A 25,893-nucleotide genomic window follows, 5' to 3' on the forward strand; every position below is an offset into this window, starting at 1 on the left:
TAAAAGTCAGTATTATCACAGACCTCTCTCATCTACTGTATTACCATTTCCAGATGCTACCCTTTGGCTGCAGATGACAACAACTGATCATCAAGAAGAGAGCTTTTTTCAAAAAAGTCCTTAACAATTGTCACATCACTTTTAGTGCACATCACTCTTGCATATGATGTCAATATGTTCTTTTTCTCAACGCGCAACACACGACAGCTCTGCCTCTACTGGTCCTGTCAAAATTTAATAAATGCAGCTTCCAGAATTACACGGACAAGAAAAAATGCCCATTCTCACACACGCCAAATTAAAAAAGAAAATTATGTCAGTCTGTTCTACCTGCAGACATCTACTGTATTATTCCACAGACTGTTCTTGAGACGAAGTCACATGCACCCAGGTACTCACCTACCTGGTACCATATACATGTCCTGCAGATATTTAGAAATCCTTTCCACACCAACAGGCTGTCACAGCTTTCGATGTCCCAGAAATACACTTATTCCCTAAGTGAACAATGTGTCTTGCTGTACTCCTGCAAGCACAGTCCATGAAAATACATTTATTCCATAAATGAGCAATATGTCTTTCTGTACTCCTGCATGTGGGATCCATGTTGAAGAAACTCCATTTGGTTCTTTTACCAAAGGATTGGTATTGTACCAGTGGTCCTTCTTCTCTTTAGCTGAGAAACCCTGCCCATATATAAATTGACATTGTGACATGAAAGGCCACAATACTTTAGCAGGGCTTCTGCTTACGCAAAAAATTGCGTACAGTACGCATTAAAAGTTTGGAGGACCCCTTCAATTTTCGTCAATGGGGTCCCCTCCAAAGTTGGGCGAAGAACAGGGACCCCTTAAAAATCTGAAGAATTTAGCCTTAGCAGAAGCCCTGACTTTAGGGTTATGAAAACTTAAGTTTCAAAGTACAAAGTTTAAAAAAAAATTGGACTTTTTCTATACAAATTGAAAAACTGATCATACCAGGCTTTTCAGGATCAGTCACCACTTCCCACACACACAGGGCGTCTCAGCATCAAGCCTGTTTCCTTCGAAAGTGAATAACTGGCCACCCATTTAAATTATGTAGTGCTCACTTATCCTTCCAGAAACTTCCAACCGCTGATGCAACCATGCACTCGTCTCCATTCTCAGGTGCTGCACACCGTGTCTGCTGTTGCAGGCAGAGGCAGCTAATTTTAACAAGGTCATAACCTAGACAACAACTTTGATAATTTTCATGAACAGTAATGGCAAATAAATTTTGTTTTTTTTATCGTAGCATGTAACACTTATCATTATGTGCCTGTGACAGTCACAACTGGGGGCTTGTGTTTGTGGGAGGGGGGAAGGGATGTCTGCGGTATGAATGTCTGCAGAAATAAACAGTAGACATAATGCCTTGTGAAATAGACACAATGCCTTGTGAAAAAGATCGCGTCTTCTTCTTGTTCCTATTTGCCCCCAGTGGAGCATAGGGGGAAATAGACATTGCTTTGTAAAATTTCATTGTTTTGTACAGAAGAGCTAATGCTCATGTGTAGAGAAGAGGTTTAAATGGAACATACATTTGTGTGTACAAAAGAAAGGTTATTCATTTGTGTACAGAATGGCTGTACTTTGAGTGCACAGGGTAGCTATACATTTGCATACACAGAAATGCCATAACTTTTAATCCCACAGAATGACTATACCCTGGTATGTAGAGAAAGGCTATATATTTTTGTATGTAGAGGGGCTAAACATTTGTGTGGACTGAAGAGTTGTACTTTTTGTGTACAGAAGGGTTATACATTTGTAGCTGAAGCCCGGACATTAGAACAGCCTCTGATGACCATGCTATGGCGAATGCGCTTGATTGGTTCCCTGAGTCCCTTACCGGCTCCACGTGCAGCTGATATTAACTCTGACTTCTTTGTGAAGGAAATTCGTGACTACTATGTCCCTAACTCCAAAAACATCATCTTGAGGTGAGATTATAATTATGTGGCTTCCTTTGGTGACAGCATGTGACCTGACTTCATCTTGAGGTAAGATGTGAGCATTGCCTTTTATGAGCTTTTCTGCTCCTAGTTGTCACTGACATAAAATGACTTCAAAGACTCCATCCGTTTTCTCAATCATAAACTGATTTCTGTGACTGTTGCCTTTGCTAAAGCCTCATACATTCGGCTCACTAGTCAGGACTAGTTACAAGACTGTTGATAGGATTATTGCAGAAGTAGAGTGGACTGTGGTGGACGACAGGTTCACTGTTGCCATGGTGATGGAAGGATTGCAGAGGACAGTGGGTATTGTAGCTGGACTCAAAGGTCTGTTCCTTGTTCCTGGAGGTTTGAAAGAAGACAAAGATAAATGAGTTTACTCCAATGTTTTGCCAGACCCTGATATAAGTGTCCTGCATATGTTGTGATTGTAATTTCTGACATAATAACTGTATTACATACATTGTGATTAATTAAATTATAAATACAAAATTTATAAAGCACATACTCACACTCTTAAGAATCATATGCTCTTAGTGCTCAAGAAGAAGAACAAAACGTGGACAGCATACGAGGGACAGGGAAACAAATAACATATGAGCTATAAAAGAATAAACAACAGTACTAACAAAGAATAAAATCAAATACAGAAAATACAAAGAGGAACCAGATAACAAGAGCAAAAACAAGAGCTGAGAGTAACATGATATTGCAAAAGACAAGATGTGAAAAGAACTAGCATTATGGGAAAGGTTGTTAGGAGTCATGTTTACGGAGGAGGTGTGTTTTTAGTACACGTTTCAATAGTGGGTAGGTGGCAGATAGTGTGAGAGTTCCATTGTTTCGCTGCACAATGACTAAATATCCTGTGGCAATCATCAGACGAAAAGCCAAGCTGTTTAGCTGGGATGTAAGGGAAGAACAGTTGAGAGAAATAATCGGGGCAGGTGCCCGCAAAGAAATTAAAACACACCACAGACAATTTGTACTGGATGCCACAATGGATGGGAAGCCAGTGAAGGAGAGGTGGGGATTCGGTCCTGTTTCCTGTTCTAAGCACCAGACGTGCAGCAGACTTCTGTACTTTCTGGAGTTTGTGAAGGAGGTATACAGGGCAACCAGCAATCAAGGAGTTGTAGTAATCAAGTCTGGATAAAACAAACAGACAAGAGTGTTGGTAGCGCGCATAGACAGAATATGATGGATGGCACTGATCTTGTGTAGCTCATAATAGGTAGACTGATAGCAGTAATTTGTCTATCATAATAGACAGACTGACAGACAGCTGTAACTTGTCTATCATAATAGACAGTCTGACAGACAGCTGTAACTTGTCTATCATAATAGACAGACTGACAGACAGCTGTAACTTGTTTAGCAAGAGTCATGTCTACAGTGACAATGACTCCCAGGTTCCTGACAGAGGACACAAAGGTGATGTAGGTGTCGCCCACCTTGATGTGACTTGGTGGACAAACGAGTGAAGATGGATTTCTTCTTCTTGAACATAGGAGGGCTTCCTTTTTATCATCACTTAGTTTACGCTTGTTTGATTATCGATGTCTGACATAACTATAGTGCATACTTTGTGATTATCAATGTTGGACATAACTGTAGTGCATATACCTTGTGATTATCAATATCTGACATGATAGAAGTGCATACCTTGTGATGATCAGTGTTGGACATAACTGTAGTGTATATGCTATGATTATCAATGTCTTTCACAACTGTCCTGCATACATTGAGATTATCAATGTTGAGCTGAACTTTGGTGTCACAATAGTGCCTACATATGGCCATCATCAGTGTTTTGCTAAAATCTGGTATTATTGTAGAGCCTATAGATGGTGATTAGGGTTCTGATAAATCTGGTATTATTGGAGTGATAATATTCTCTCTCTACATAAGAAGAGAAATGGAAACAATGTATTAATAACAGTATTTGGTACTGATGACTACACTTAAAAGATGACTTCTTTATGTAATATTATCTCTCTTTCTAGATACTCAGTAAAAGTAACAGAGGAACAGCTGGTCAGCCTTCAGATGACAACATCTAAACATGATGTCTATGTGCGGCTTTGCATCCTTGACAATGAGGAAGAGGTGATAAGTGCAGTGGGGAAGGGCCATGTTGTCATTGCAGCCTGCATCCTTCACAAGGACATGCGCCCACTAGGAGAAGAAGCACAGCTGCAAGCAGTAATAGAACCAAAGCGATCCACTTCTCGGACATGTACGTTGTGTGTCATGTATTATTGGTTAGCTTGTCATCATGCTGTTCATACTTTCCTCTTTGTTACATTAACTTTTATTTGTCTCAAGTTCTTGTTGTGCTTTGACGGCACCAGGGTTAGTGCCTGTCACAGTCACACTGTCCCAGCTGATGTCACATTCATGCACCACTGTGTCCGCACGCACTCTTGTCTTCCACAAAACACAAAGACCTGTCTATGGGCTTCTTGTTTGTTCTGTTGATGGGGTTTGGGCTTATCTCTTTCTTAGAATCAACAATATTACATGAACACTCCTACAGGAAACTGCATTATCCACAGGTTAAACTATAAATAAACCAGGGACCGAAATTATTGTTATAAACAAAGAGTCATAAAATACTTCAATACCAAGGTCACTTATCCCAGAACACATGAGTTCAGAAAGCATCTGACTATTATGGTCACCTCGCCATCCGAGACTAAATGAGTTTTCATCAGACATTTAAATTGCATCCCAGACTGAGTCCCCAATGTGTGTCTCCAATAAACAGGTAGTAGACAAAGAAAATTTACACTTTAGTTCAACATCGTCTCCTCCATGACAATACCCACACACATACACACACAAATTATCTCTCTTGAAAGAAACAACGGCTACACATAACACGGGGGTCCAATGGTAATCCGTGTCGCTGGGGAAGGGCTGGTCCTAAGTAATACGCTTATCCCGATATTCCGGTAATCCTGCTCATCCACCACCACAAGAGTTGCCGGGGAACACGCTGCACTGTGGGGATAATGTTGTCATGTCGTTACTTCGTGGCGCTGGTTGTTGTTGCCCAGGTGCTGACACTTGGGAAGACCACTCCAAATCTTCCGTGTTCCCACCAGTTAGTGTGGCCGACAGTTGAATAGTAGCATATACTTACATATGGGCATAGTCTGTGAGCAGGAAGACAAATGCATAAATCTTTTGCTTTCAGAGAACAAAAATGTCCTGATCTGGACAAACTTATGCCCATGTGCTCATGTACATTGGAAAAACATTTGTTTAACAGATCCTATCAGGGGTTATTTTATATGCTGGAGATAGGTTTTATAGTAGAGGATCAGAAATACAGACTTGAATGAAAAGCAGTGTTGTGTGAAGGTGTGCTGATCCAATAATAGTATACAGCTGAATGTCAGCTTATAGGTAGGGGTGGGGACAACTCTCGCCATTTGTAAGCTTTATTTAAAAGAAACTATTTTTCTTTCCCATGTGAACTATGATTTACAAACGCATATAATTTGGGGAATACTGCAGCAGCAGATGATCTTGATCTCTTATAAGTGAAGTGACTGTTTGCAGTATGGCATATTAAACTGTTTGCTAGTTAAGAATTTGACATAATTTTTTACCTTTTTGTAAAGGATCCTTACCAAAGAGGCCAACTTTTTGTCTTCATGGGAGTGCTTGAGCTTTTAACTTCATCTGTCATATTTACTTTAGAAATTATGACTGCATATGTTTATGCCCCACTTGTATACTCAAGGAATTATGACGAATGAAGGAAACATAGCATGAAATTTGTTCAGCTGGCATATAATTTTATTGACTGTAACTTGCTTCTTTTGAATGCAATGTTATGATGTCACAAAAATAAAATGTTATCATAAAAACACTTTACTGTCAGATAATATAATAAAAAACAATAGTCTTGCTATCTCTCATACATTTGTCCTGTAAAGCATTTCAAACTACTGTTTTATAAATTAATATTGACATCACAATGTCATTGTGTTGTAGAATTTGGAGACACTGCTTTAAAATTTCTGACACTGCAGGGTAATATTAAGTGCAAGATTAAATGCAAGATTGCCCTGCTATAATTTATGTAACCTGTCTATAATTAGCCACTCGTGGTGGACCCAAGGGAGTGACTACAGGTAAAGGCAAACAGAATGAGTCAGCAGCAGATGGACGACAGTCGGTGAGTTGATCTGTTAAAGTGAAAACTGCACTAGGTGAGTGCATATACTCACAGAAATATTAGTCATTGTTTGGCTGCATTGGTACATGAGGAGTCAGTAGATGCAGGGACTGTATTGATGTGGTGGATGTATTGATGTTATAGGATTTTTCACATATTTAAACACAATAATAATAAAGTGACTTTATATTGCACATTTCTCTAAAGAGAAGCTAATGAGTTTATAAAAAAATAGCAGCTTTATAAAGAAAGACACAAAATTTACATAATACACATACAAATAGACCAAACGTACCAGCAAATAAACAGAGACGTATAAGCACAACAGAAAAACCTGCCCACAAATCACGCTGGGCATTGAAAAAAAGAAAAGAACTGGGAGACGGTGCGAGCTGAGAATGTGAGTTTGAGGCAGTACATGGAACTGGTGGTAAATACAGAGCAGTCATAATGGGCACAAACTCAAAGACTTCAAAGTGTAATGTATATTCCAATATACATGTAGCACTCTAGTAGTGTACTAAGTTAGGTCTTTGTTTGTAGAGGGTAGGTATTGAACATCTCCCAGGACTGTCCCTTGTATACTGAGTTATGTCTTTGCAGAGAACAGGGGTCGAGAGGCGTCCAGGACTGCCCCTTTCTCATGCCAGCTGCGTGTGTAATGGTCAGCCTTGAACTGTCCACCCGCGGCTACTGGCGACCGGGCCTATTGTTACACCAGAAGTTACTCAGTTGCCTGAGCCACTTGGGGAAACAATGACCAGACAGGACGAGGTGTGGGTGACCATGGGGGCTGAGAAAGGTTGTGATGAGACCGTGGGAAAGGGGGGTGGATGGTTCTGGAACGTTCGATGGGAGAGAGGATAAGTAGTGTAGCTTTACTGTTGAGAGAGGGCTTTTTGGTTTTGGAAGTGAGAGTGGAGAGACAGCAGGCCAGCCGCCGAGTGAGACTGAATAAGAACTATGGTTATGCAGCGATTTCCATCTTTGTTGTGCTCTTGTGCGACTAGCCCACCCCTAGTAGCCATCAGGGACTGATGTGTTGGTTACATACAATAGTGACAGGCACTAGAGACTGCAGAGCACATGGCTGTCAATTCCAGCTCGCAATGAAGAGAGGCAAAGCAGTTGCATCAACAGTCCAGAAAATTCATGAATCAGTTGCAGAAAAGAGGTCAGAGAGATCAGTCTATGTTGCTGATACAGATCCAATAAAAGGAGGTTAGATAAGCTGATGCAGAAAACACTTTTCTATCAGGATGCAACAGTTGAAGATCTGCTCAACTGTGCTTCTACATGGTCTGAAGCCAGCCTGCTCTTCTGCTAGCAGCTCTTCTGCAGTTCTATATGACCTTCAGCATGACTGTGGTTGGGTGGCAGATAAGGCTTATGGTTGTGTAGTTGTGGCACTCCTTGCTGTTTCTTTTTTTGGGGAGGGGTATGATTAATGACTGCGTCCATTCTTTGGGCCATTCTTTGCGTCCCAGACTCTTTGGCACAGGACAGTCAGGGCCTTTGTAGTTTCTTCTCAACTCTGCTTGAGCAGCTCACCTGGTACATTATCAACGCCTGGCGACTTCCTGTAGGACTGGTAGGTCTGCAGGTTCACTGTCTCTAATCTGGTTGTTTTGGAGGATGTGGGCATCAGTCTTCAGATGGAAGTTGTACAGGTCCTTGCAGTACTCAGTCCATCAGTTGAGTACATTGCTTTTTGTGAGAAAGTGGCCATTGCTGTCTTGAATGACAGAAGTCTTGTGCTGATCTGTCTTAGTGAGGGTCTTTAGAAGTTGGTAGGCCTTCTCGCTGTCACCTTGTGTTATTCCATTCTTAATATCCCAGCATAGACTCTCGATCCAGTTCTCTCTAGCTGCCTTCATCTCTTTCTTGATAGCACAGCTCACTTCTTTGTATTTGGTAGCTACTTCGGGTTTGCTTTTCTTTTCTCTCCTTATGCATGTCTTGGTCACAGAGATCTAGAATGCCATTCTTGACCCATGGCTGTTTTTATTCCTATGTCTCCCTATATCCTCCTGGACTGTTGGTAGTAGCACCTCTTTGATATTTCCAGTGAGGATATCTATATCGCAGTCCATATATGTATATGCAACCAACACGTCAGTCTCTGATGGCTACGTAGGGTTGGGCTAGTCGTACAAGAATAACAACAAAGATGGAATTTCCGCACACTGTACTTTTTTATTCAATTTTGCTCGGCGGCTGGCCTGCCGTCTCTGCATTCTCACTTCCAAATCCAGAAGGCCCCTCGCCACTGTAAGCTACGCTACTTATTTTCCCTTCTGTCGAACATTCCAAAGCCATCCACCCTCTTTCCCAGCTCACTAGGTGCCACTGGACACACCCACCTCGCCCTGTCTGGTCATTGTTTCCCCAAGTTCTCAGGCGGGTGTAACAATAGACCCAGTAGCCACGTGTGGGCAGCTGAAGGTGGGCTATTACGAATGCAGCCGGCATGGGAAAGGGACAGTCCTGGGGCCGTTCGACACTGACCCTCTACAAACAAAGACATTACTACGTATACTACTAGAGTGCTACATATATATAGCAAACAAAAATACCCCAGTTTACCACCAATGCAAACCTGGCAAACCTCCTAGACAGCATCAGGAAAAGAGAGCACAAGCAAGAGCAGACAAAACCTGCCACACCGCAAAACAGTGACCCTCTCCCCACACCTCCCCAATCACCTCTCCCTACACCCACAATCCCCCCGAGATCCCCATAGACAGCATATGAGAGACAGGAAAACAAACAACATATGAACTAAGAATAAACAACCGTACTAATGATGAATAAAAACAAATACAGAAAATGCAAAGAGGAACCAAATAACAAGAACTGAGAGTATCATCAACTTTATATTTTATGCCAGCCCTCTTCATGTTTGTCTATGTTTTGTGCACTTCATGTTGGTTCCATTTTCAGGAAAGCAGTCAACACTCAGAAATTGGAATCAGTGATGAGTTGGAGAAGGAAGCTAAGGTAGTACATATGTGTCCCACTATGACATTGAAATAATTGCTGGTAAACACAACCCAAGGAAGCCATGACAGCTTCCTTGGAGAAAAGAGCTAAATTTAACAACAAGAAATGTAAATGGTCACCAAATAGCATTTAAAATCAAACATAATATTATAATAATACATCATAAAGACTAGTTTATTCTCTTAGAAATGTATCAAAGCATAAATAATAATAACACATATAAGGACTAGTTTATACTCTTAAAATTGTATTTTAAAAAGTGTTTAGACATTTCATAAGCTGTCATAATATGGCAATATACAATGTGTGTCTGGAAAGTAACAGGACTGGTGTCACAATTTATTTCAATTCCAAACAACAGACTACATGGTTTCCCCTTCAGAATAATCCACCTCGAGTTTAATGCACTTTTCCATCCTTCTCTGACATGCTTTCTCTCCACTGCTGGAAAGATTTTTCTGGGTGCCCCCCTCAACTCCCTCTTGATGACCTCAAAGCCTTCGAAACAGGTTCCCCTTAATGACCCACTTAAGCTTGGGGAAAAGAATAAAGTTACATGGAGCAAGTTCAGGTGAATATGGAGGTTGTTCCGGTCCTGCGATGTTCTTCTCAGCCAGGAACTGTTGGAGCTGGTGCATTGTCATGGTGAAGTAGCCATGATTTGTTCTTCCACAGTTCTTGTCTCTCTTGCGCATTGAGTGAAGAAAATTCTGTAGAGTCTCTTTGTAGACTAGCTGATTGACCAAGATATGATGTTATAACACAATCTGCTTATCCCTCAATCAGGAACTGCAGGATCCCTGCATTGTAAGCAGGGGCATTATGCACTAAGATACTTAGGCATAAAATACATATGCATGTGTACATGTGTGCATGTGCACACACTTGCCTGTGTATGTGCTTTCATGTATGAATGCCTGTGGATGTTGTTGGCACCAGCTGTCTGTTTTAGAGATGACACATGATTACTGCATATGTTCCAGCCCCACAAGTACATAGTGCAAGCTACAGTGCTGCGGAACAGTTGGCCTTTGTCAGAAAGCAGCTGGGTATTTGTCCAGACCCTAAAAGAGCAGGAAAAGAATGAGTTGAAAGGTCAGTGCAAGAATCATGTGACTTTTATAACATCTGTTGCACTTTCTAATTGGACTGGGGTAATTAAACAAACTAAAAGTACTTGGAGAATTATTCTGGTTATTAGACTATTAGTATTCCTTATATTTTTTTATATTTATTTTTAACAGGGCTTCAGAATCAATTGATACAGTATTTACAGTCTTACTTTGTTTTGTTTTTTTTGCATTGAAGTTAGGGCATTCTATATGTGAGCATTCCACCTCAACCAAAACAAAAACTTACTATGTTTATTGCTAGAACACCCTTTTAAGTGTCATTACCAAAACGTACTGTACTGACAAGCAGAGCATGCCCCATTGTGAATGCAATGGTCACACAACCTCACTCAAAGGGATTTAATAGCCCCACAAGCGAGTGCCTGTTCATGCAGGCACAGTAAGGTCCTCTCTGGTTGACATCAATTACATCAAGATCATCTACCAGTTCTCAAGATATTCAAATGACTGGATACTTTCAGGACCATTCTGTTCAGTTTTCATGCTATAGTGTAGTTGCAGTCATCCTTTGGTCACTGCAGTGGGGTTATTTGGTGCAGAGAGGATATAATGGGAGGGGCATTCAACTGCATTAGGAGGTTCATCCTATTTACTAGATTTGCAAGACTTACTTTTTTTCTCAGCCTTCTGTATGTGTCTATGTTTACTAGATTTACAGTATATGTTAGTTCTTTATGTACTGTGTTTGGCTGTAAATCTTTGTTATGTCTCACCTTGATAAGAGTGACATTACGTGCCTCAAAATGATATTCATTCAGTGGGCCTGGAATTTAATATTAATAATGAAACATGGACAGCATGCGAGGGACAAGAAAACAAACAAATAACATGTTTTGTTTAGTTTGTTCTTGTTACTCCTCATTGAGCATAGTGCCGCAACAACACCTTGCCAGTGGACCCGATTTTGAGCAGCCCACTTCAGTTGGGCCCATGTGGTTCCGATGTCAAGTAACATATTATGAACTATAAAAGAATAAACAACCGTACTAACGAAGAATAAAATCAAATGCAGAAAATACAAAGACAAGTCAAATAACAAGAACAAGATCTGGAAGTAACATGATATTGCAAAAGGAAGACAAGCAGGGAAGGGTGTGAAAAAGGACTAGCATTATTGGAAATGTTGTTAGGAGTAATTTTTATGGAAGATTATGCTTTTTCAGTGCACGTTTATAGGATTCAATAGTGGGTAGGTGGCGGATATGGAAAGGGAATTTACTAGTTCATGGGGACATTACTTTGCTCGCATATTATTTGCCTCGGAGAGGACCGAGATAAATTTTTGATGGTTTGTTCTGGTACCGTTATTGGCATATGGTTTGTTTGTTTGTGTTTTATGCCGTGCCAGCAACTAGGGCTATATCACGGCAAAAGGTAGCTCTAACTTTAAAGGTTTATGGATAAGTCTTCCCAAGTCATATAAATATGATATTTTGTAAAAAGCCAACATAGTAAGTAAAAGATGTAAAGAGGTGAATAAAGTATAAAAAGGGTTGGTGAAACTCAAAAAAGGTTACCAGCACACTAAAAACAGAAGAAAAACTATCAGGACATAAAAATTGTTTATTGGCATATGGCTCTGAGGTGAAAGAGTAGAAAGTTGATCAAGATGATAACAACAATAATGGCCAAGACATTGTTACAGATGAAATGCTGTCTGATGATAATGCTGAAGATGTAGTTGATGATGAAGATCATCATGATAGTGAGTATGTCTGAATGGACCTCATCACACATCCTTGTGACCATTCAGAGGCTGCATAGTCACAGAAAAACTTGGCTGCATGTTTTATTTGCACATTTTATTTTGAACAGATTGACTGCACGGTTTTTAACTTTGTGTTGCAGATTATTTGCATCCTTTTTTCTACAGCTCTGTTGGGTGGTTAATATGCATGATCATTCCATCGCACAGCTATAGTACTTTAGTGATGGTTGATGTGGTAAAGCTAGTCACACCAGCTTTGCTTACCACCCTCCACTTACAGAAAGAAAAGAGTGTACAATAGCACTATGAATCATGTCTTCCACAAACAGCATACATGCAGTATGATAAGAATTTACAAAAAAAACAAAAAACTCACCACAGCTTGCAAAGAAAACAGGTAAAGAATGACGACAGAAGGAATTTAAAATGGAATAACAATAAAACAGTTAAGATACAAGAAATTATTTGGTGGCACTACTTAAAGTACTTGACAAAATGTGAAAAGGAGTTAGCAGATAAAGTGTAGCCAAATGCCAAATGTGGCAGTAAATTAGTTGGGAAGGAAAGTCAGGTTACTTCCCTTAGCAGGCATTCTGGCAGTTTGGTACTTATGGCTACTTCCTTCATCGACAGTGGAGTACAAGGAGCGACTGCCATCACCACCCAAGACCGAAAAGTCTCCTCCTGCTGCTGGTCAAAAAGGCAAGCCTAAGGGAAGCAAACCTGAAAAAGGGAGCAAAGACAAGGCTTCAGAAAACAAAGGGTCACGGCCCTCTTCCCAGCAGTTTGATTTGACTAAACCTCACTGGTCGTTGCGTGTTGTCATTGATGCTGGAGCTGCTGTAAGTCAGGGTTTGATATGTCCTGGTTATAAAACATCACAGTCACATGGTCATTACTTGTTTTAGGATCTTCATATGACTCATTTAAAGTTTCTTAACTGATAAATAATTTGAGTTTACTGGTTTATCATGATGTATTTGACCAGGCTTTCTGTATTGACTATAATAGATTTGCATACATGTGTGTGTGTATGAGCATTACTCCTTACACCAATCAACATAGTGCTAGACCATTGGCTTTTTCTTTCACTTTTTGTTCTATTGATTAGTTGTCGATACTTGTGTTGATAGTCTACTAACTAGTCTGTTGATTAGTTGGCGATACTTGTGTTGATAGTCTACTAGCTAGTCTGTTAGTTGTCGATACTTGTGTTGATAGTCTACTAACTAGTCCGTTGATTAGTTGTCGATACTTGTGTCGATAGTCTACTAACTAGTCTGTTGATTAGTTGTCGATACTTGTGTCGATAGTCTACTAACTAGTCTGTTGATTAGTTGTCGATACTTGTGTCGATAGTCTACTAACTAGTCTGTTGATTAGTTGTCGATACTTGTGTTTATAGTCTACAAACTAGTCTGAACAACTTGAATGTTCTCATTTAGAGTCTGCCTAATACCTTTTTAAAGTTGATGAAATCGTGGAAGAGATCCCACTGGTGTTGTAGATATTTTTTCCTATCAGGACATGACATTTAAATAATTGTTGAACTATGCTCCTGCCTGGTCTGCAGCCGGCAGTTCCTCAGTGATATGTTGATGCAATTCTTGCTTACTTTCAGCATTACTTTGCTTGAGTGGATAATTAGGCTTATGGTTCTGTAGTTCTGGCACTGTTTGATGTTTCTTGTCTTTGGAAGGGTTATGACTGTGTCCATTCTTTTAGCTCCCTGATTCTTTGGCATAAAGGCGTGTGTTATTTCTTCCTCACCCTGCTTGAACCGCTTAGCTGGGATATTGTCAACTGCAGGTGACTTTTCAACTTTCAGACCATGTAGAACTCTTCTGATAGGAGTGGTAGATCTGTGGGCTTATTTCTTGTAGTCTGGTTTTTGTGGAGAATGTTGGTGTCTGTCCTCATCTGGAACTGGACCTCAAGAGGTCTTTGTAGTATTCAGTACTCCAGCCTTAGCTGTCGTCATCCCTTTCCTGATGTCACAGTTTATAGCACTTATAAACTGCTTTAGGGTTGCCTTTATCATTTGTGACCCAGGGTTGTTTCTCTTTATTTGCCTTCTTAGCACTTCTTGGGCTGTTGAAAGCAGCACCTTGATAGTTCCAGTGAGGGTGTCTACATTACAGTCTACTGTGGTTTAAGGCAATGAATTTATTTCCAATTTGAGCCTTGAAGTCTACACCATGGCTGTCCCACGTCTGTCTTCTCTCTATCCCTTTCCCTACCTGTGGCACTTCCAAACCTGATATCTCTCTACACATGGCTTATTCAGATCTCACCTCTCTCCACATGGTACTCCCAGATCTCACCTCTCACTCTAAATATGTACATATGGCACTACCAAATCTGACCACTCCCCTGCACTATGACAGATACAGAAAAGCCTCATCCTTAACATAAATAAGAAAAAAATTAAAAACTTTATCACCTTATACAGACATTTAAGAAAGAGCATGGGACTGTGCAGGAGGAAATTGAGGTGAAGAAAGACACAGAGAGAGCTGATGAGATTCGGGCTCTCAAGAAAGCATGGGAGGATGCTGAGCCAGGACGAGCTGCTAAGGTGAAAAACCAGCATTTTTCTATGTGTGTGTACGTGTGTTTGTCCATTAACAACACCATGAGAAAGTATAGTAATGTCTTACAAATGTTTCAGGCTTTGCAGTCTCGCTTGAAATATTTAAGCACTCACACCATCAAACTGCTACCAGACAAGGATGGTCAGCAACATGACAAAGAGACAACAGAGCTAACGGTTGATGCCCCAGAGCAGGTAACAGCACCTCCTCAAACTCTCATCATGGCAGATACAGGAAGCATTGTGGATTCTGAGTCTGTGTTGACACTGGAACCTCCCGCTGCACCTGCTGCAAGTGAGATTCTACAGCCATTGGACTTGACGCCATTTCTCAGGTCAGTTCAGAGTTTCATACTAGGTTGGTGACACAATCCAACAGTAAGACTAGGAAATGAGAGTACAATGTTAAGTGATTACTAGCATAGGGTGAGCTCAGCCAGCTGTCTGTTCACTGACAAATGTGGCATGCATGCCATTCAACACTGCTCTGATTTCCTGGAATATTGTCAATACTTTAGGCTTCAACAAAGTGAGAAAAGGAGTTTGTAGTATGTTAAGACTTAAAAAACCATCAGGTGCCAGTGGAGTGAGTCGTATTCAAGGGCCCAGAAATGAATGACTAGTAGAGCCCAACACTTGTTTGCCCAGGACCGAACAAGAGAGATTACACGAACAAGCACATGTTCATTATGTGTCAAAGAAGTGAGGACAAAGTGGGAACATGTATCTGATGAGCAGCTTGTTTTTATTATTTCTGGGGAAAAAAATCTAACAAAGATCCAGTCTGTATAAATCAGCTTCTGGTTATTTGCTGGAAAAAGTGAGAACTGATACCTGATGAAGAAGATTGTTGTTTTTCTAGAAAAACCCTGGACAAACCCCACTTTCTGGATGAGGATGAGAACCAGCGATTGCTGGAAGAGCGCCAAAGAGAGCTTGCAGAGTACAAGGAGTTTCGCCAGCAGGTGGAGGCATGGAGAGCACAGGATCAGGCTTTTCGTAATTACCTCAAGCTGCGGCAGCTGGAGGACGCACAACACCTTCAGGTTCCTCATTTTTTTTAATTGATTTCTGTCAGGTATCTTGTGCATTCTGAATTATTTCACTTTAATCATCCCTTAATATTCAGTGAAATGTAAACATCAGTATCTATCTCTTTCATCATTGCTTGTACACTTGAAATTAAATAATTCTTGTCAACATCTGTCATGTCTTGATTTGCTTGCGATTCTTGCTAGTTTTAGCTTTACTGTCCCCTTGCTTCTAAGATCTGAATTGACTGTCAGCAGGTCCTGACTTCCCTTGCTGTCAGAGACTTGCCGTTGACTGACTGCTTATTGACAGTGTTACTCTTGCTGTTACTGAGACCTTAACAGCATCAATAAGCAGCAACAGGTCTCAGTGAGACTTACTCGAGACCTGTTACTGCTTATTGACATAGTATTACTTTTGCTGTGACAGAGACTTATTATTGTTTAACTGCTTAGTTATGGTGGGTTACTCTTTTCTCCTTATTTTCTTACACTCTTGTGTTGGCTGCCCCCGTCTTTTCACAGTTTATGTCTCTAGTTGTTACCATGTCTATAGCTGAGAGTTTCTACTCTTTCTTGTGTTTTCGGTCTTTTGCCAGCTTTTGTGTAAAGAATGTTTACGTCCATGTTTTCCTTTGTATAAAGACTTTGTGTTTATTGATGTCTGCACTTCACAGGTTATCAGAACTTAGCATACATCTGTACTTTGCAGTGATGTTTTATTAGCTATCCTAGCACACATTGTCTGCATTTTATAGTCACGTTTTTTTCTCTTAGTGCACTTTGTCTGCACTTTATTTTCAGCTTGCTGAGTCTCAGTTTGGATTCTTCTTTGGCCATCTCTTTCTTTGCTTCTGTTTGCATTTTTTATAATTCTTGTCTGCAATTTTCATCTGCATTTTTCATAAGGTACTTTGTTTCACAGTTTTAAACTTTGCATTGTTTCTAGCAACATTTGTTTTTGACTTTCTTGCTGGTGTCATGTTGTGAGTTGTGTCTGATGTTGATGCAGCAAAGGGTCAAGACACACCGGAACACATATCACCAAGCATTGGCTTGCTACCAAGAGCGTCAGCTTACAAGGCCTCGGTCTTCTTTGATTAGTGGCAACAGTACTGCTCTCTCTCTCTATGAACCTCTATAGATCTCTACTTGTAGATACAGAACGTCCTGATCCCATCCTTTAGCTCAGTAGTAACTGCTGTTTTCGTTAGTGGTTCAAGCAAGTAATTTCAGGGTTTAACTGAATTACTATTTTCCTGCCTGACCCACCTGTTTGTGTTTGAAGCAAGTAATTTCAGGATTTAGCTAAATTACTAACTTCCTATCTGACCCACCTCTTTGTGTCTGAAGCAAGTAATTTCAGGATTTAGCTGAATTACTAACTTCCTGGCTGACCCACCTGCTAGTGCTTCAATTGTAATATCAGGATTTAGCTGAATTACTAACTTCCTGACTCAGATGCCTTGTCCTCCAACCTGAAGGTTACTAACAAAACCTCTTTTTATCCTGCAGACTTTGATAGGATCTTCTGGACCCAGGGACTTTCCACACTGGGTTCCATCATTCCATTGATTAATGGTAGGGTTATGAAATAGAAATCTTTAGATGTGCTGGGTTGTGTGAGCTACGCTTGCAGGACTTACAAGCGTTGTGCAGGACACTCTGGTTGGGGTTATCACATATGTAGTTGTGTGATTTTCACTTGTAGAACATGCAAGCATTGTGTGGGAAAATACGGCAGAGGGCCAACAACAGCTAAAGGCTGAGGCTGGTCATATGTCTAAGTATCTGTCAGAACTGACACTGTTTAGCTTTGCTTGATACCATGTGTGCAGATTGAAAGAGGTCTGCTGTAAGACCTGTTGTAAGGTAACAGGTTTTTTTTAATGTTACATGCTCCTTTAACAGCATACGCACAATCTCACACTTTTTGGGAGAATTCCTCTTACACCTCTTCATTAGTTTATCTTCTCATTGTCATTAATCATTTATTAGTGTGTCATTAATTTGGATATGTTTGTGTAACTTTACTCACCGGTTCCCTAAACTGGTCAGCTGCCAATGCCCATGAATATGAGCTCTGGTGGTTGGTTGCAGGTCACTTGATGTAGTCTTTATTCTATGGACTTCACTCATGTTCATTTCTTAGTTCTTGAGCTGCTCTTACAGGTAATATCTTTGTCCACTCCTGTCTCAAGTGGTATTTTTCTATCTTAGAATGTAGACATATGCTATTGTAGCTAGACTGACCCACGTTTTACAAGGCTAACTTCATACTATGGCTGGACCATTGGTTAGTCGCGGCTCCTAACAGCCCTAGTGCTACTCGGTCCATTCCTCTTTGTTGTTTCCCTGAAGAGGACAGAAGGGGAGTTCCCAAGGAGAATTTTCCACTACAGTTCTAATTCTTAGTGGTCAGGTGTGCTATCTAGTCTAATATATCTCCTGTTGTGTTGTTTTTTTCCTTCCATCCAAGACATACCCCGCACTTATCCGACCGTGGAATCCACACAAGACCCTGCTTTTTCCAAAGAGTACAGTCTCTTCAGTGCATTGTTCAGCTCTGTATCGGATGGGCTCTTACTTTCAAGAAGCGGATATAAGCTGGATTGGTCACACTTTACGAAAGCCAGCCGACAATTGAACGAGACAAGCTCTGGGCTGGAACCCACAGGGGAGGCGAAAGGTTGGGAGACCCAGACAGACATGGAGATCAGTCCACAGAGAGGCAGAGACAGCTGGCATGACATGGTCCCAAATGGAAAGGGATGCCCAGAACCGATGGCAGGGTGGGGTCGCGGCCCTATGCTCCACTGGGGGCGAATAGGAACAAGAGAGAGAATATATTGCATAGTGGAACTGATATATTTACTTTTTAACATACAAAATAACTAGAGCAACTCATTCTGCCCCAAACCAGATGGGTAAGGGTTAATAGCCATCTAGGCATAGTCTTTACTAAATACTTATTAACACTCCTAATATAGTTTTCTTTAGATACCATTTGCTCCCAGCTCTTCTTGCTAATGCCCACCTACACATAGTGCTATCTGCTCTTAATAGCTGACAATTTATGCACATCTAGTGTCATCTGATCTAAATAGTAGAAAGTCCATCCATATCTTTGCTATCTGGTCTTAATAGTTGATAGTTCACCCACTCCTAGCATTGTTTAGTATGACCTGTTGATGTTCTACCTTATGTTGTTTATTTTCCTAAAACACTTTAGTACCTTGTGTTGTTGGCTCTTGCATGCTGATTATCCACCTGAACCTTTTGTTGTGTGCTTACCTGCTGATGGCCACCCACAGACCAAACTCGACATTGCTCGTGGCGCCATCAACGTCCCAAGAGAGGCTTACCGGCAGCGCCACCTGGAGGCAGAACGGAAAAGACAGGAAGAACTGGCTGCTCAGGAGGCAGCCCAGAGAGCTGAACTAGAAGCCAAACCAGAAAAGGGGAATAAGAGTGGCAAGAAAAGTGCAGGTGATAAGAAGAAGAAGTGAAAGATGAGGGTGAGCAGGAGTTAAGCATCACTGGCCAATCTCATCATCTGAGCAACTGTACATGTCAGAGATATTGCTACCAGCAAGCATTCATCTTACACCCACCTGAAGAAACATTTTCTTTTTTTTTTCTTTTTTTCTTTTTTTCTTTTTTTTTGCGGTCTTCCCTAGAGCTCTTGTCAAGTTGGAAGCCAAGTTACCGTACATACCTTTGACGACCCTTGATTAGAGCAGCTGAGCCACAGGCTTAAACAGAATGTTAACATTTCTTAGTTTTTGGTTGTGAGAGGCCTCATGGTAGACAGATGCTTGCTCAGACTTTACTGACAATCATTGAGCAAAGGGTCAATACTTACCATGACTTGTGCTGACCATGCATCTCTTTTCATCTGCTTCTTGACTGATCTTGTAAAATGCTAACACTCACCCTTTTGCCCCCTGCCAACAAAAGCAGTTGATCAACCATTGTGTCAGGAAATGTATCGCTCGTACCTCTCAAAGTTCAGTGGTCAACCCTAAGACACAAAAAAAACAAACATGCTGACTATGACACACTGGCTGGCAAAGCAATGACAATGTAGCAAAGATAGATAAGCTGATAGTGTAGCACTGGTCTTTATGGACATATGTTGATAATGTCACCCTGGAAAGCTTTGACTCTTATGATGTCAGCATAGACATACTGATAACGCTTGTCTGCATAGACATGCTGATAACTCAACACTTATCAGCATAGACATGCCTATATGATGCTAGGTGTCAGGCACATGAATAACTTCACTGGTTAAGTACATTACAAGTTTTTTGTTACATTTCCCAATAACGATGATGTTATTCCGGTCAGTACAAATACTCTTATGCTTGTCACAATAAAAATGATAGTGTTACTCCCTTAAACACAAACACACATGCCAGTAGGTGGAGACTGCTGTGATGATCACATCATACTTATCTCATAATGGTTTTTCTCATCCTCTATGCTCAGATCCCTAAGATGTTATTCCCTATGTGAAGGACTTTATCCTGTCTTCTCTTATTTTCCACATGAACAAATTATGCAAATATTGGGGCCGTTTCCTTTAATGCAGAGGAGCACATAGCAGCAGGATTGAAGCTGCAGCATCCTATGCTGACAACTGTGTTATTCTTATTTCATTTGTGTAAATAATTATTATTGATGTTCATTGTGGACTGTTCCATTTCAAATAGGAATATTTTGCGTGATTGTATGTTCCCTTTAGAGTTCCAAACTACATTTGTCTAGGAGTTGTTTTACAAAATGCATTTTTTGAAGAGGGTGTTAAATCAGTGATAATAATCACCACCACACAATGAGATATATACATAACTTATTCATACTTTTCAGGGAAAGTACCTTTCTACACATGTGAACACTATTATCTCTTAAGTCTTCAACATTCTTCCCTGTCAAATTGCAAGGAAATATACACTGAAAATACAGTTATATTTCTTTTGTAAGGGGTAGTAATTTCACAGATAATTGTCAAACGTCTTTTAACTTCTCGGCACTATTTGCTGGTCATTGTTTCCGAGAACCACTGATTTAGGTTCCAGAACACCAAGTGTTTGTGAAGTAACACTGGTCTTAAGCTATAAAAATATTTGGAAGAAATGCAAGCGTATATAGTTTCAATCTATGGAGATGAAAACTGACTTGCCTAACATTAATCAGTATGTTTTGTTGACATCTATTTTGTTACAATATGTCAGAATGGACTCAGCATAGCAGATCAGCATATCTGTCTTGTATTTCTGTTACATTTTCTTGTCAACTCACTGGCGGAGAACAAAGGTGCACACTTATCTTCCCTAAACACCTGATCTTGTACCTTGTCTTTTTGTTAGCACATGGGCTCTTGTAACTCAGTATACCTATTTTTTTGGTACAAGAGATTTTGACGACACTTTTTATTGTTATATTTGAATTTTAAGAAAATGCTACTATGTCCAATATAAACATTGAATAAATCTTTATCAGCCACGTAATTGTTTTATGTTATGCAAATGATGTGATCTGAGACCAGCTTCAAGAACACTTTGTTGAAACATGCAACAACATAAGTCAAAAAAATATTTGAAATGAGTGAAATATTTTTTTTCTTAGGTCTCAAGATTTTCTAAAGCCTAAAATATAAAAGTGTGAGGAGCCCCGAAGTCTTCCAAGTTCCAAGAGTGCCCCTTACACTTTTATATTTTAAGTTGTATACGTGCATTAAAGAAAATCGTGAAACCCAAGGGAAAAAAAATAGTTTACCCTCTTTGATACATTTCAGATAAGTGTGGTTTTAGATTTCTTTACTTTACTTTAAACTTTTTAGTGTTTTTGAATTTAGCTATCGCTTTTTTTCGGTTTTCTTATTTTTTAAAATTTATTTGGGTTACTTTATTCCCTTCTTAAAGGCCGAAGATAACTAATAGTTTACTAGTCCTAATTAAAGCAGCAGTTTCCTATCTCCTCGAATTCGGTCTAGGAGTTATACAAACTTTTTAATTAAAATGGGGCTGCTTGTGGACTGCTGGAAATGATTTAATATTGCATTGTCATCGGAAATAAGTAACTGCATGGTGAAAATTTCAGACCTCTGGGACGATAGAAAGTTGGTGAAGATTGGATTACAAAATTCCCAGACTCCCACAGTGAGCTCAATGAAAGTAGGGGGTGGGCTTCCTTGGGCACTGTACGGTGGCCGCACCCGTCATCAGCTGTGCACCCGCTTACAGCAGACTGATCTCCATGCGTCTCAACTAAGTCCCACAATGTCATCATTGTCCAAGAATATATAGGCTCCTATTTCCATACATGGAGACAACAAAGTGGAGGAGTTTTACCAACAGTGAGACAAGGTTGTGAAGACAGTTTCGAAAAGGACATCGATCCTCGTTCTATTCGGTTACTGGAACACCAAAGGTCGGCCCAGACACCTACCAGCAATGGGTAAGAACGATGGAAAAGTTATAGGTCTTAGCGAAAGCAACGACAAGGACATCAGAATCCTTTGTAGAATTTGCAGAGCCGGAGACGCACCTTGGCCAACACCTTACATCCCCACAAGAAATCAAGGACGGCCACGTGGCACTCACCAAACGGATTGGCCCACAATCAAATTGACTATACATGTCCTGCTGCCCAGACCCTTCAAATCAAGCATCAACAAGACCAAGACAAGGACATACCCAGGCGCCGACATAGCGACCATGACCTTGTTCTAACGAACCTGAAGCTGAACGGGAAGCAACTCGCCCTTTATAAACACCCCACGATTTCATTTTGATTTGGAGCAGATTCCAGACCCAAATGTTGCAGAAGTCTTCAAGGCCACAGTTGGAGAATTTGCCGCGCTGAACATATCAGTCCTACGGGAAGAGGTCGAAAGAGCTGTGCACAGTCTGAAGGGAAGAAAGTCGCCGGGCGTTGATCATGTGCCAGGTGAGCTACAAAGGCCCTGACTATCCTGTGCCAAAGAGTCTGGGAAGCAAAGAATAGCCCAAAGAATGGACGCAGTCACTAGTCATACCCCTCCCCCAAAAAAGAAACAGCAAACAGTGCCACAACTACAGAGCTACAGAACCTTATCAGCCACCCAACCATAGTCATGCAGAAGAACAGGCTGGATTCAAACCAAGTAGAAGCACTGTTGACCAGATCTTCAACTGCCGCATTTTCATTGAAAAGCATCTTCAGCATCAGCGGGACCTCTACCACAACTTCGTTGACTATGAAAAGGTATTTGACAGGCTGGCACGAGGGGCTATGGCATGTGATGCGAAGATGGTTCGTTCAGGTCAGCGGTGCTGGAGACCAATCACGTGTCATGTCCTGTCTAAAGAAAAGAAACAGCAAATAACATCAAAGTTACAGAACAATCAGCAGAATTGTCCACGCAAAACAAAGCCCAGCTAAAAGTGAGCTGGAATCGCACCAACACTACACTGAGGAGCCGCTAGTAGAAGCGAGGATGAGCTGAAGCAATTAGCAGCACAGACAACTGTCGCATCTCGACATCTACATCCCCTCGTCGAGTGATCTCCACAACCTCATCGATTAAAGATGTGTTTGATGCGAGGGGCTGTGGGTTGAGCTGCGAAAGTTCAAGTTAAGCTGAACGAGTGCAGTACTACTGGATGATGAAGATGACCATGGGAAGACGCATGCTTGAGACAGCGAGTATTGCTGGCAGCCCCTTTGCCTCCCTTCCACCCCTTCCGTCTACCAGGTGAGAGGCGCGATCCGCCTTGAAGCGGATAACGTAACGGTCAACGTTCTGTCAAATGGCGGGCGACAATCAGTGTCAGGTAGAAAGGTTCTGTACTCACGATTCCTGACAGGTACCCATCGCAGGTCCACACCCCTACAGACGTGTGCGTGGAGGGACGGTTAGTTGTCATGGCTAGTACCCCGTGATGGCGGCTCTCACACATACACCTGTAACACCTGTAACACCTGTAACACCTGTGCGTGCAAGCGATAGGTGAAGCTGTCAAGACTTCTACACTGCTGAATGGCGCAACTCGCGCAAAGCTTCAAGGACAATACCAATCCCCTACCAGGTCTACCTGTTAGGTTTGGTGTTGTGTAGAAGCTAGGTCATAAACTAGAAGGTAAGGTAGGAGCAGGTCTAGTGTTAAAGATCATCATTACAATTTGTTAAGCGATTTTTATTCTGTATAAAACTTCTTCAACATTTACAGACCTCTGTGTGCAAACGAATGAGTGGTGTCATCCCAGTCCCAGTCTAAATGAATAAAACATTACATTTGGAGAGAATGGACTTTGTGATGTCACCTGTACCTTGAAATCCAGAATGTCACGCACTTCGAATTGACATGCGCATTCTTTCAAAAAACACGAGATCACTTCAGCCTGGGGCGTCCCTGCCCAGGGTAACACAAATAATTAGGTTGAGGAGGGGGGGGGGATTGGTGTTTTACGCCGTGTCAGCAACTGAGGCTATATCACGGCAAGGCAGCCAGCCCTGTAAACAGTTGCCACGTGCAGAGAAGGAACAGCGTGCCCGAGACGAGAAATGAACTCTGGGCAGCCAACCTTCACTGTATTGGTGACAGGCGCTAACCGTTGCGCCACGGGACCGCTTCAATTAGGTTGAGGAAAATGTATAAACAATGCTATAGCACTGCACACAGAATGCTCAACACAGTTAATCACGTGATGAAGAACGTGGTGCACATTACAATATGCAGGCATACACACCATTAAGTAAGCTAATTAACTTGAAATAAATAAACCTCAGTGTTACCAATGGCACGTGGCCCTGTGCTAGTTACCAGGATGAACCTCCAAGGCCGTGTCGGGGAGTGGGGGGTCCCGGGGTCACAGCAGCGGTACACCACAGTGACGTCACGAGGCCGACGGTACCCTGAGTCCCGACCCCACGTGTTGGGGTCGTGTTGGGTGTTGGACCGAAGGCGATCGAGCCATCATCGAGGTGGGATTCTTCCTTCTTCAAAAGGGCTCCACTCAATCAGCCCATACCGGGAAAAAAACCTGTAACTCGAAGTTACAATATACTGCTCTAAACCACATTCTCCCACCCACACATCTTTCTCTCATATGTTCGTGTTTACAACTTTAAAATCTACGTGAGCTGTATTACATTCCATTAACAAAAACCCAAAGAGATGTTACAGCTAGTCTCGGCGAGGTTAATACACCAAAGGTCAGTATCGCGCCGCATCCAGCGTCGATGGACACCATGCCCTCTACTATGTAATCTCAGCTAGGGAGGGACTCGGGATCACTATCCCGGGCCTGAGTTCCTCTACAGTCTACAACCTCGTTCCCGCCGAAAATTCTACGGCTGAACAGTGTTCACCAGATACTCCGTGTCACCGTTAACCCTTTTCCCGCTGACATTCTCATGCATTTTTTTCCCCAGACATGCTTTCTACATTGCAGTCCCTATGTAGCGAAGGGGTTAAAATAACCTAACACATGGAGGCACGGACTGCACGGTCCCTGACTTTGTATTTTGGGGGCGAAATGACCAGTAATCGACCTACGAATTACAAAGACGGGTTATCCGATTTTGAACTGAATAAATTTTAAAATAAGAGAAGGGTCTTTTGTGTGCTCCAAGGTCAGCTAATGCGGTTGGGTAGCAGATGAAAAAAAGAACACAACGAGTTATCTGATTAAACAGCACACCCGAGCCAGTTAGGATTTCAGTGAAAATTCTCCTCGGGAACTTCCGTCCTCTCCCCTGGAAGAAAATAGAGGAAGGGGGTTGTCATTACAGACGCTTTCGATGCCTCGGTGATGGTTCGCTCATATATATATATAGTGTATCTTTGTCTTCTCAAATTCACTTGCAAACGAAAGAAACGATCGACAGTCTGGCCGCCGTCTCCTGTCATCATTTGTACATTTGCACACAGCAGTGCCTGTTTACTTTGACTTTATTAGATAAACGATAATTCTTGCCCGTGACAATTGAGGAGGTCTCATGTTGGAAAGCTGAAAGATCCGCGTGAAGGTCCGTGTCAACACCGACTGGTGTAAGCTGTGTCCGTGATGTCCAGCACTGGCGGGGCTCGCACGGACAAGGGTTTTGTCCTCCACGAATGAGCTCCGGATATTCATCATAATCGACTGCAAGTCGGCATTGATTGCACATATCGACAAGATATGCTAGACATCGACAAAGCTTTCTTAAACAACAACAAAGTGTAGCTCAGTGCGTGGTAGTGACGAGAGCAAGGCAAGGGAA

General features: G+C 41.5%; 1 protein-coding gene and 1 long non-coding RNA gene across 12 annotated transcripts in view; one reads left to right on the plus strand and one right to left on the minus strand.

The window, feature by feature from the left end:
* The window catches only part of LOC112567042 (androglobin-like), a 114,788-nt gene extending 93,634 nt beyond the window's left edge, over positions 1 to 21,154 (plus strand). For 10 of the 11 annotated variants that reach the window (XM_025243521.1, XM_025243526.1, XM_025243528.1 and 7 more), the window contains 11 exons: positions 1,776 to 1,963; positions 3,985 to 4,217; positions 6,094 to 6,170; positions 9,114 to 9,170; positions 10,157 to 10,268; positions 11,952 to 12,011; positions 12,648 to 12,856; positions 14,497 to 14,592; positions 14,686 to 14,942; positions 15,470 to 15,653; positions 18,953 to 21,154. In XM_025243521.1, coding sequence (XP_025099306.1) covers positions 1,776 to 1,963; positions 3,985 to 4,217; positions 6,094 to 6,170; positions 9,114 to 9,170; positions 10,157 to 10,268; positions 11,952 to 12,011; positions 12,648 to 12,856; positions 14,497 to 14,592; positions 14,686 to 14,942; positions 15,470 to 15,653; positions 18,953 to 19,147 — 1,668 coding nt within the window. In that variant the 3' untranslated portion in view covers positions 19,148 to 21,154. The remainder of the gene's footprint in view (positions 1 to 1,775; positions 1,964 to 3,984; positions 4,218 to 6,093; positions 6,171 to 9,113; positions 9,171 to 10,156; positions 10,269 to 11,951; positions 12,012 to 12,647; positions 12,857 to 14,496; positions 14,593 to 14,685; positions 14,943 to 15,469; positions 15,654 to 18,952) is intronic. The other variant, XM_025243530.1, reaches the window with a different exon arrangement.
* Positions 19,269 to 25,887, minus strand: LOC112567047. The gene is made up of 2 exons (XR_003099726.1): positions 24,424 to 25,887; positions 19,269 to 19,662 (listed from the first exon to the last, which is right to left on the minus strand). It is a non-coding gene; the product is annotated as an uncharacterized LOC112567047 (long non-coding RNA).
* Between the last annotated feature and the right edge of the window lie 6 nt (positions 25,888 to 25,893).

This window comes from Pomacea canaliculata, linkage group LG6, assembly GCF_003073045.1.
Source record: "Pomacea canaliculata isolate SZHN2017 linkage group LG6, ASM307304v1, whole genome shotgun sequence".
Lineage (NCBI taxonomy): Eukaryota > Metazoa > Mollusca > Gastropoda > Architaenioglossa > Ampullariidae > Pomacea > Pomacea canaliculata.